At 37.2% G+C, this 12,500-nt stretch overlaps 1 protein-coding gene across 12 annotated transcripts in view; it reads left to right on the plus strand.

Moving 5' to 3' along the window:
* LOC106882076 (uncharacterized) overlaps positions 1-12,500 on the plus strand; it is a 57,259-nt gene that overhangs the window by 24,680 nt on the left and 20,079 nt on the right. For 9 of the 12 annotated variants that reach the window (XM_089362211.1, XM_089362204.1, XM_089362209.1 and 6 more), the window contains exons 2-9: positions 3,192-3,241; positions 4,394-4,432; positions 5,092-5,121; positions 8,138-8,188; positions 9,471-9,515; positions 10,650-10,694; positions 11,987-12,034; positions 12,498-12,500. The exon at positions 12,498-12,500 is cut by the window's right edge and continues 45 nt beyond it. In XM_089362211.1, coding sequence (XP_089218337.1) covers positions 3,224-3,241; positions 4,394-4,432; positions 5,092-5,121; positions 8,138-8,188; positions 9,471-9,515; positions 10,650-10,694; positions 11,987-12,034; positions 12,498-12,500 — 279 coding nt within the window. In that variant the 5' untranslated portion in view covers positions 3,192-3,223. The remainder of the gene's footprint in view (positions 1-3,191; positions 3,242-4,393; positions 4,433-5,091; positions 5,122-8,137; positions 8,189-9,470; positions 9,516-10,649; positions 10,695-11,986; positions 12,035-12,497) is intronic. The other 3 variants (XM_089362207.1, XM_089362208.1, XM_089362212.1) reach the window with 1 other exon arrangement.

A 12,500-nucleotide genomic window follows, 5' to 3' on the forward strand; every position in this document is an offset into this window, starting at 1 on the left:
ACCTTTTCTCTGTGACACCAGCATGACTAAAAAGCCCCTACATCTGAAGGCAAGAATAGGGGACAAGATGGTGACTTTAGGCAAGAAATGTGTATGTCTCTCTTTCTCTCTCTCTCTTGCCATGCCACACTCTGTTCTTATCCACTAATTAGAAGCCACAATCAACACATCCTGCCAGGCCTTCAAACCCTCCATAAAGAGAACAACTGAAATCAGAGACTCAAACATTACCAAATTATATATAGTACCCTCACACGCTCTCGCACACACACAACCTAAACACTTGAACTCATCACTCTAAAATCCCTGCTAATGCTTCGTGCTGATCCACTCTTGTTGCTACATGATACTGCTGCTGCCAACAGCAAAATACATTGTCACAAACGCTTTGCTTCCTTGTTTTTGAAGCCATAATTAAAAATCGCCACAATTATATACAGCGACACAAACCGCTTTGCCTTCACTGGATAACTGGACACAACTTGCAAATTCAAGGCTGCAGATCTGTATGAAGGCATGTGATCCACTGGTTAGAGTGTTGGTCTCATCATTGGGTTATGAGTTCAATTCCTGGATCAACGTGGTGGTGTTGTGTCCTCGGTCAAAATATTTCATTTCACTCTGGTTCTGTTCATTCAGCTGCAAACACTGGTACATCTCTCTCTATCTCTCTCTCTCTCTCTCTCCCCTTCCTCCACCTCTCCTCTTTCTCTCCTCTCTCTTCCTCTCTCTCACCCTCTCCTCATTCTCTCTCTTTCCCCCTCTCGCTCTCTCTCTTCTCAGATGTTACATCCTTGAAGTCATATTAGCCAACAGTGGGAAATTTGAGGTGTTTGATGTTTGCTTGTGACTAAACAGGCAACCTAAAATAACAAGCAAAATCTTGGTACAAGCTATCATGTGATTCCCTCTTGTGAATCATTGCTAAGCCTTTTGTACCTGCAACACCATCTCTTTCCCTCTTTCCATCTGGAATATCCGTGTATCTCATCTTCAGCAAGACACTTGCTCTTGTCTCTCTGTCATAATTTTTTTTAACCATCCTTAGTACTACATCCCCACTTAGTTGAGTGTGGGGCAGGAATTTTGGGATCTTATGTGAGTTACTTGAGTTACAAGTATTAGCGTCATGAAAAAGCACCAACTTCTCTCAGTGAAGTGGATGACATTATGAAGGCCATCCGGTTGTAGAAATCCTGTTGGAGCAGACATTGGAGCTTGGAGCACTCCCCTTACTCATAAGTCCCTGTAGGAACCATCCAACTCATGCCCGCCTGGAAAACAAACATTAAACAATGATGACGGTAATGAAATACAGATATTGAAGATTAAACCCAAGCTACCATGGTTGTGTAGTTCAGAAGTTCTCTTAACAACTGCATGGTTTAAGGTTCTTTAAGGATCTTCTACCAAGGCCTCACACTAACTAAAGCCTTGTGAGTGAATATTATTAAACTAAAGCTATCTGGTAGCATTTCAGGAGTATTATTCTGGTGGACTTCATCTGTCTCCTGCTTTAAACCTTTTCTTCCCAGATTTTTATTGAAATACGCTTAATTTTGAAAACAGGGGGATCGATGCTAGATGTGTCAAAACAATTGTCACGATTAATAAGAAATTCTCGTATATTCCATCTTCCGTCTTTCATTTACCATATACATAACAATCACTGTGAAAGTGAATGTGCTTTAACAGTAAGCTACCAGGTGTAAACCATTTGTTTTATTATCCATTATATATATATATGTGTGTGTGTGTGTGTGTGTGTGTGTGTGTGTGTGTGTGTGTATAAAATGTCAACCATGAGTGTGCCTGCAGACAACGTGGACAACCTTCCTAATCTTCATTCACAAAGTCAAGCCAAGATATATATATATATATATATATCTTATATATATGTAGTTCGTATTTGATTTCAATGATGTGATTGCTTATTTTTAGAATGACACTGTAGGTGGGTGTGAGAGTCTAGATCTGGACAGTTTTTACATAAAACAGAATATTTGGGCCAGAAATGGTTGGTTTAAAGCAGTGGTTCCCAAACTTTTTTCAGGCTGCCACCCGCTTGACACCCACTCCACATTCCTAGCACCCCCACCCCAACTAGCCATCACGAACATAAACTTCTCTCTGAAGCAAATTCAAAGCAACTGTATTTCACAAATAAAACTTAACTTAATGAACTCATTTTGTTGTTTTTACATGAATCGCTACCCCATTATCACCCCAGTTTTTACACGAATCGCTACCCTGTTATCGCCCCAGTTTTCTTTAATGCCCCCTTAGAACTTTCCACCACTCCCAGGGGTGGGGTCAATACCGCCCAGTTCAGGAACCACTTGTTTAACCCTATCGTTACCAACCCGGCTGAAACCGCCTCTGGTTCTGTAGTACAAATGTCTTGTTTTCATTAAGTTTTGAATTTAAATTTTCTACCAAACCTTAGTCACAATTTATGTTCCCAACACTAGCTGAATGATAACTAAGTTATTTTACTAAATTCTTTGTTATATTTAAAATTAATTGAAAGAAATACAGTAATGAAAGGGTTAAAATATATAATAGAGAAACAATTCTTAACCCTTTCGTTACCAACCTGGCTGAAACTGCCTCTGGCTCTGAGTACAAATGTCTTGTTTTCATAAGTTCTGAATTAAAATCTTCCACCAAACCTTAGTCACAATTTATGTTCCTGACACTAGCTGAATGATAACTAAGTTATTTTACTAAATTCTTTGTTATATTTAAAATTAATTGAAAGAAACACAGAGCATCTCAAAAGAAATATGGTAACAAAAGAGTCAAGATATATAATAGAGAAACAATTTTTAACCCTTTCGTTACCAACCTGGCTGAAATCACCTCTGGCTCTGAGTACAAATGTCTTGTTTCCATATGTTTTGAATTAAAATCTTCCACCAAACCTTAGTCACAATTTATGTTCTTAACACTAGCTGAATGATAACTAAGTTATTTTACTAAATTCTTTGTTATATTTAAAGTAATTGAAAGAAACACAGAACATCTCAAAAGAAATACGGTACTGAAAGGGTTAAATGCTAAACAGTTAATCAGAAGAGATCAAGACTTCTATTACATTTTGTCCAGTTTTTCATTCTAATCTTAGATTACCAACATAAGCTGTCATTCCTGTTTCCAGTTCTCATTCTTTCTTTCATCTATTATTCCAGACTGTATTCACCCAAAGAACAAGGTTGTAAAGATGCTTGGCGACCAAGAAGTAAATATATCTTTTATTTTCTTTATCATTTAATTGTTCCAGTCATTGGGCTGCAGTCATGCTGTAGCACTGACTTGAAGGGCTTAGTCGAACAAATTGACTCTAATACTTATTTTTTAAGTCTGACACTCATTTTATTGGTACCTTTTGCCAAAACACTAAGTTGCAGGTACATACACACACACACACACATTTGGCACATGGCCTTGTGTGTCAAGAGACTGTGCATTATGTGTGTTTATGCGTGTTTATTGAGCCAAAACACCTAAAGCTCCACAAATATACATAAAAAATGTATACACAAATATACATAAAAATATTATGCTCATTATTATATTAGGGGATATATAATATATTTTTTTTATTTTTCAAAATGAAACGAAACCAACAGCAAGATGGAAAACACTGATTATTTTGGCATATTTCCACTTTATATTTGCAAAGTTTTCTCTTACTGCTTTTAATTGCAAAATCATTAATCAGATCCTCATTATAACACCATGAACATTTTGAAATTATATTTCCAATCATAGAAACCACTTTGAATATCATTTCAGCAGGCTTAAAGTGATTTCTTTTGTGCCGTAAACCAGGGGTTTTCAAACTGTGGTCCGCGGACCACAGGGGGTCCGCAAGGACAAGACAGGGGGTTCATGGACAGCAGATGCTTTTTATGGGCAATTTGATTTTATATATGTTTTTTAATTAAAATCTTTTAATTGACAATAAACCTATTTGTTAAATACTGTTAATTAAATAAATGTAAAAATATGTTATTTTAAGCAAATATTTATGTATAAATTTCATAAGCGTTTATAAGGGGGTCCTAAGGTAAAGCCTGAAATATAAAGGGGTCTGCAAGTCAAAAAGTTTGAAAACCCCTGCTGTAAACCATTTGCCATTTCTCCGGTGCCCCCCTCCTTTCCTTGATGCCCTAAGTACATACTTATTTTTCTCAATTTTTAATCCGATGCTGGACATAAGTAATTATAACAATTAGCAAAATCATAGTACAAGCCGTTGTTGCTGTTGTTGTGATTGTTGTTGTAGATGTTACTTCTGTTGTTGTTATTTTTGTAGTTATTATTTCTGTTGTTGCTGTTAACACCATTGCTATCGCTACTATCACATGCTTGTACTGTTCGTTTTCAGAACTATGATACTTTTGAATATGATAAATCTGACGGGGAGGTAAGTAAATGTTTCTGTTATCCTTCTGCCCCCTCCCACTTTACTACTTCTTACTCCCCCTCTTATAACCTCACAATATTTCTAGTACTTTCCGTTGTGTTCTATAATTAATTAATTAGTTAATTCTAATGAAGGCTTGTCCTTTGGACAATTTGCAACAAGTATGGACTTGACAGCAAAAAATTGGTACAACCACAAACCTGAAGGCATTGTCGAAAATGGAAATGCCAAGATCCTATGGGATTTTATGATTCAGTGCGACCATGAGAAAGAGAATAGGAAGCTGGACATAGTCTTAATTGAGAAAGAAAACAAACTATGCTGGATCCAGCCTTCTTCAGGTGTCTTGTGATTCACCTTAGTGCCTTGCCTGGGTTTGAACTTAGAACCTCTAGGTGACTGTACTGCATTTAGCAATACCTTTATCCACTACACTATGCCAGTAGACAGTGAATTTTCAAGGTTTATAAGCCTTCATTGATGTCGATAGATTTACTTGTAACATGAATAATTTTGGACTTTGTTTCTGTTCGTCAATTAACCTTTGACCTGTTGTTGTATTGTCGTGTTGACTGATCCCTTTATTAACCTAATGACCTATGCTTCATTATAACTTTTTGTTTAATTATTTAATCAATTATTCAATTAATTCTCTGCAGATGTATGAACCACTAACCGACACTGTTATCGTAAGTATTTTTGCTGTTTTTGTGGTTGTTGCTGTTGTTGTTGTTGTACTATTATTGTTGTAACTGTCGTTGTTGTTGTTGCTCTTGTTGTTGTGACTTATTTTTGTTGTTATTGACACAAGGCTACAGATTTAGGACAAGGGAGGCGAGGCGTAAGTTCAAAGACAGGAAATATTTGAGGCCTCCTCGAATCTATTTTAATATAATAAAGAATATAAAAGAGGAGAGAGAAGGAACAGAAAATCATTGAAGGGGTCATATAATGTGGGATGAAAGAACTCGGACAAATAAACAAATAATAATAATAATAAATTCATTTCCTGCTATGACTATGGTATCTGACCCTCAGAGCTGGCTGGTCAAATGTCATCAACCATTCAGCCTGTCCTGGGTCACTTGCCCTATAGTGTCCATCTTCCCTGTACTCCTCTCTAACCCCTTTATTTTCCAGTCCTTCCTCACCAAAACATTATCCCACTGAAATTATCTATTTGTTAGTATGTAGTGGTTGGTACTAGGAAGGGTATTCAGCCAACCATGCCAAATTAGATTGGAACCTGCTGTCCAACTGCTTAGTAGTTTCAGTCAAATTGTCTAACCCAATGGTTCTCAAAGTGGGCGTTATTGCCCCCCCCCCCCCCGGGGGGGAGGGGTGAAAAGTTCCAAGTGAGATTTGAGGAAAAGTGGGGTGATAATGGCTGTAGCAATTCATGTAAAAGCAACAAAATAATGGGTTCATTAGGTCAAGTTTTATTTGTGAAACACAGTTGCTTTGAATTTGTTTCAGAAAGAGGTCTGTGTTTGTGATGGTTAGTTGGGGTGGGGGTGCTAGGAATGTGGGGTGGATGTCAAGGGGAGGGGCAGTCTGAAAGTTTTTGAGAACTACTGGTCTAACCCATGCCAGCATTGAAAGCAGATGCTATATGATGATGATGATGATGATGATGATGATAAGGTATAATAAAGTTAAGGTGAAGATCAGATAAACAGTGTGTGTGTTTACTGGCAAAAATTACCATCCCCAACTATAACAATATCTGTTTCAACACACGATTTCACACCAAGAATTTTGCAAAACAAATACGTAAATGTAATTCCATTTAATGTGTAAAATGTAACTATAAATAATTCACCTCAGAAATTAATATGTAAACTAATTTTTTAATGATATTTTCAGAATAGTGCTATGTAAATCAATGAAAATGTATTTATAAATGCAAACGTCAAACATCTTCCAGAAGTTTGAACTTAAAACCCAAAAGATTGTATTTAAATCTTCAAAGGTCTCACCTAGGTCCCCTGAAGGTCACATGTAACTCTTGGAGTTGTAGGTTTCTCTGTGCCTTGTATCTATATATATATAAAAGAGAGATTCTGTCTGTTTGTTTGTTTGTCCAACAAAGTGAAACTAAAACCAGACACTATCTCTCTATGATTTTATTTCTGTGTCTCCTCTGTTCTCTCCCCCCCCCCCACCTCTGTATTCTGTCTGTGTGCCTTTCTGTCTCTCTGCCATGCTACTTCAAAGAGATTCTGTCTGTTTATCCCTCAAAGTGAAACTAAAACCAGGCATCATCTATCATTTTCTTTCTTCTCTATCTATTTTCCCTCTCTTTCTTTCTCTCTTTCTTTTTCTCTCTCTCCCTCACTAAAAGAACACACGTACATGGCATGGCACCTTCTACTATAGCTTTGGGCCAATCAAAGCCTTGTGAGTGGATTTGGTTGATGAAAACTGAAAGAAACCCATCATATATATATATATATATATATATATATATATATAAAATATACAAGAATAAGGGCAGGGAATCGTCAATTAATAATAGAATTAACAATTAACAATTTTGCCAAGTAGTTCAGTATGAAAAAACCTTTATCGGTAAAACCATTTATCATCATAAATATACAGGGATTAGCATTGAGTTGCTTCTCCAACATACTGAAAATTTAGAAATAGCAGTCAAAGGACTACTGATTCTAAACTACAAATTTTTCTCTAAACTGATGGCGATATTTATGGCACACATAGAACAAAAACCGGAGGGAAAAGCGTAAACAAAACAAGTCTTTAGTTAATTGGATACGAATCGTTTCATGGTTAAGCGAATGAAAATTTCACTATTCCAATCTTCAGTCCAAATATTCTGATAAATTTGAAAGTGTCTCTAAAAAAATTCACGGTAATTTTTGGCCATGTGACACCAAAAATCAACGATAAGAAAGGCACTTACGAATTCATCGGCCAGTGAGTTCAGGCATCTCACCCCAAAGAAATCCATTCCATGTGCGTCACAAATAGTCCCGTATGAAAAGAAGTCCCGTGTGGAGGGATTACGGTTTAACCATCTAACTTAGAGATATCAAATATAAAATATACAAGAATAAGGGCAGGGAATCGTCAATTAATAATAGAATTAACAATTAACAATTTTGCCAAGTAGTTCAGTATGAAAAAACCTTTATCGGTAAAACCATTTATCATCATAAATATACAGGGATTATATATATATATATATATTTGTGTGTCTGTGTCTGTCTCCGCAACATCGCTTGGCAACTGATGTTGGTGTGTTTACATCCCCGTAACTTAACGGTTCGGCAAAAGAGACCGATAGGCTAAGTACTAGGCTTACAAAGAATAAGTGCTGGGGTTGATTTGCTCGACTTGAGGCAGTGCTCCAGCATGGCTGCAGTCAAATAACTGAAACAAATAAAAGAATTCTGCTGATAGGCCAGTTGACTGCAGTACTTGTCCCGAAATAACATCTCTTAGCAACTTCAGAAGAGATGTTATCTCAGAACAAATACTGTTGTAACAGGGCCTATCAACAGCATGAATGATACATAGATGACTATTTTAATTAAATACTCTTTCTTTGTGCCAGATAATAAAATGCAATGAAACTCGATACCCTAATCTTCCTCTTACCAACAGCTCTCTGATACCTCAGTTAAAAAGATTTGTAAATGTTTTGTTTGTTTTATTGCTCACCTTTTTTTTTCACCATTCCAGATACCCAAGAAGAATGCTCCGCCCCTGCCACCCGCACGGAACAAATACAAAGTAAGTAATTACCTAGATTCAGTTCTTTGATTTATACAGTGATTACTGACATGGGTGTAGCAAGGCAGCACAAAATGCACCCTGATGCACCCCTTAATGATTGTAGAATCATCATCATCATCATCGTTTAACGTCCGCTTTCCATGCTAGCATGGGTTGGACGATTTAACTGAGGACTGGTGAGCCAGATGGCTACACCAGGCTCCAATCTGATTTGGCAGAGTTTCTACAGCTGGATGCCCTTCCTAACGCCAACCACTCAGAGAGTGTAGTGGGTGCTTTTACGTGCCACTGGCACGAAGGCCAGTCAGGCGGTACTGGCAACGGCCACGCTCAAAATGGTGCATTTTATGTGCCACCCACACAAGAGCCAGTCCGGGGGCACTGGCAACGATCTCGCTCGAAAGTCCTTATATATATATATATATATATATATATGTGTGTGTGTGTGTGTGTATGTAGGAGAATATACGAAAAAACAACAACAGACGAGGACAGGTGGTGTAAATAACAAAAGGATGTATTAGTATGACGCTCGGGAATACGGAAAGTCTTTGACGTTTTGAGCTACGCTCTTCAACAGAAAGAATACAGAGACAAGGAGAAAAACACGGAGAAAAAAAATTGAATAGTGTCCAGTCAACGGTCAATCATAATAATGGCTGATCATAACAATGGCTGACCGGAAGTTAGAAATTCTTTTTTCAGGAGAGCTAAGAAAAGGGGGAGATAACAAACGGTGATCGATGAACGAGGGGCTGTGTGGGGGAGATAGAATGCTGGTGATCTTGACGTATGTAGTGTGAAAATGGGGAAGGGAGAAAGTAGTTGGTCAGTTGTAGTGTGTGCGTGGTGTAATGCGAGGGTATTGGTGTGGTGTGATGTGAGGGTGTTGGGAGGTGGGGAAGGCATGGGTGGAGTGTGGGTTAGGCTGAGGGTGGGGTAGGGGGTGGGTGGTGGGTGTAAGGAATTGGATGGGGTGGAGTGGGAAGGTAGAGTAGGAGTGTGTTGGGGTGTGGTGGGATGAGCTTATGAGGGGGTGTTGACGATGAAGGGGGAAGGGGAAGGTGTATGTATGTATGTATGTAAGTGTGTGTGTGTGTATGTATTGGCACAGGTATTTTACTTGAAAATTTGCAAAATTTTGCTGAGTTCATTACCAAGGTGACAATGTAATTTAGTTTGTTAATAAAAATGCATTTACATATTTCAGTAACATCATCAAAAATAAAATAGACTTTATAAATTCATAATTTATCAAAAGTTCTATTATATATTTCAGTCAGATACACAGAAAAAGCCATTAGGTCTACCAAAATTTTCCAAAGTAAGGACCTTTAAATTTGTTCCATTGTCCAGCAAGTGCTATATATGATATGCTCTCCACTTGCATGTTACAATGACTCACCCCCAACCCTGAACCAAACTACCTCCCATCATGTCCTTTGCTGACTTATTTGACATCAGACATTTTAGTACTTATCTCCCTCTCTGCTTATGCATGTGGGCATATTTCTTTTTATGTATCTGAGGAGGGGGCAATTATTTATGTCATTTGGTTTCAATTAATAAATTTTAATGTGTGTGTGTGTGTGTGTGTGTGTGTGTGTGTGTGTGTTTATATCTTTGTCTGTCCTCAGCATCAGAAAGTACTTTTCCTATAAGAGGTTTTGTGTGCAGTCTATGCCAAATTACCAGTGTACAAACAGCTGTGTATGATCTCATTCCATAATATACTGGGTTAAACACCCTTTGAATAGAAAGGAAAAAAAAAAAATTAAGGTAGCCTATTCGGCATGAATGTTGCTTCTTTTGTAACCTTGACTGGCAAGGTTATAAGATATATATATATATATATATATATATATATGTATGGCCGAAATGGTGTCTTTTATGTGCCACCCGGACTGGCTTGTGCAGGTGGCACATAAAAGACACCATTTTGAGCGTGGCCGTTGCCAGTATCACCTTCGTGCAGGTGACACGTAAAAGCACCTACTACACTCTCTGAGTGGTTGGCGTTAGGAAGGGCATCCACCTGTAGAAACTCTGCCAAATTTAGATTGGAGCCTGGTGTTGCCATCTGGTTTCACCAGTCCTCAGTCAAGTCGTCCAACCCATGCTAGCATGGAAAGCGGACGTTAAACGATGATGATGATGATATATATATATAAAATACAAAATGGGACAAGAACGCAAAACATCTTGACAGTTAGGTGATACAAAAATGGGACAACAAAACATCCAGATAGATGATACAAAGAAAACAAGGACGAGTCATTCGGAGTTTTCTTTCCTCAGTCGAGTACCAGATTATCTTTGCAATTTCAGTTATATGTATATAAGTATGTGTGTGTGTGTGTGTGTGTGTGTGACTGTATGCTTGTATTCCCTTGTTCCTTGTTGTGACCTATTAATGTTGAATATCTAATAACCACGATTGCTCATTGGCTGTTTGCAGGACTTCAAAAGTGGATCCCTCCCAAGAAATAATCCAATCCCACAGGTAGGTTGATATTTTATATTAAATCAATGTTCAGACATTCTTTCATCTCATTTTCATTCTGTTACTTGTAGCAGTCTTTGGACGATAACCATTCTTGAGCGCTGTCTTCAAAAATTTTTTAGTCACTCCTGAAGTAGTAGAACTGCCTTGCAATATTTGTTGCAAGTTTTTACATTCTGAGTTCAAATCCTACTGAGATCAATGTTGTCTTTCACCCTTCCTGAACCAATAAAACAATGTACCAGTCCAAGATAATAGATTGGTGGAATCACAAGAGCATTGGACAAACTATTCTGTTGTACTGGTTCCAGCTCTTTACATTCTGAGTTCACCTTTAATAGCATCACTGGCACCAAGTTATATTGGTTTTTGCATTTCCCTTAAACAATATGGCTGAGATGGAACGAGCTGCGTGGGCAGCTGCCAAATTTTTGATTAAACAAACAACAAAATCTTTAAGCATATTTTTTTATCTTTTATATGTTTCAGTCATTAGACTGTGGCCATACTGGTGCACTGCTTTGAAGAATTTTAGTTGAATGAGTTGACCCCAGGACTTTTCTTTTTAAAGCCTGATACTTATTCTATTGATCTCTTTTACCAAACTGCTAAGTTACAGGAACATGAACATACCAACACAAGGACACACACACACACACACACACACACACACACACACACACACACACACACACACATATATATATATATATATATATATATATATATATATATATATATATATATATATATATATATATGATGGGCTTCTTTCAATTTCCATCTAGCATATCCACTTCTATCTTCCAATTCTGTCTACCAAATCTGGAATCATGTGGTTGGGAAGCAAGCTTCTTTCTGCATAGTCACACCTGCATCTATAATATATATCATATAATGGATTTCCAAGAAAGCTGGTGAAAAAGTTTACTACAAACTCAATAAACAATATGTTGCAGACTTTTCTGTTAGTGATTTCCATTTCCTAGGTTAGTTGCCTTCACCATATCTTAGAGTCCAAGCCACCCTGGTAGGCTAAATGCATCCCTTGGCACCACACCAGAAATTTCTAAATCCTCACACACACACATGTATCAATCATGTAATTGGAAGGCTACGGGCCATCTCTTAAGTTCATCTGCCTTTTGACAGTTCAGCCCACAGGGTATCAAAAAAAAAATCGGTGTTTAAAGGTTTCTGTGAAAGCATTAAGATGTTTTTTAAAATTTACTTATGTCAACATAAACATAAAGCTTAACTTGAGATTTAAACTAATTTTTTCATTTCTTTAGGTTCCAGACTGTGATGAAAATTATGAAGAGTTTCCTTGCCTTACACAGGTAAATTGGTGTTCTTCTGTTCAATATATATTTCTTTAATGGCTGCCTTTTCTGAATAGATTTAGAAGATTCCTTCAGAAGTCTAACATTTTAAATAGAAATAAGCGAGATATTGGGTGAAAAATTAGCAAACCTCATTTGAATATCAGAGAAATATACCTAGTAGATATAGCAAAAAGGTTAGATATGTGTAAATATTGACAGATAATTACGAAATTTGTAATTTTTAAGTGATCTCATATGAGATCACTGGTAGGTAATGGGTTAAGCAAATGCTTGTCACCCCACACACACACACACACACACACATATCATATCTAGGATCCTAATGAAAAAAGATCTATCATTCAATAATGTTCATAAATAATTAATTACTATCTCTAATTGCAATACATTCCAAGTCTATTGCGCCGTTCACAACTATCAGCCAACTTTCATCTTTCGATTTTACTGTTTATTTCAGGAT

Source organism: Octopus bimaculoides, chromosome 14 (genome assembly GCF_046866305.1).
Source record: "Octopus bimaculoides isolate indiv1 chromosome 14, ASM4686630v1, whole genome shotgun sequence".
NCBI classification, from domain to species: Eukaryota; Metazoa; Mollusca; class Cephalopoda; order Octopoda; family Octopodidae; genus Octopus; species Octopus bimaculoides.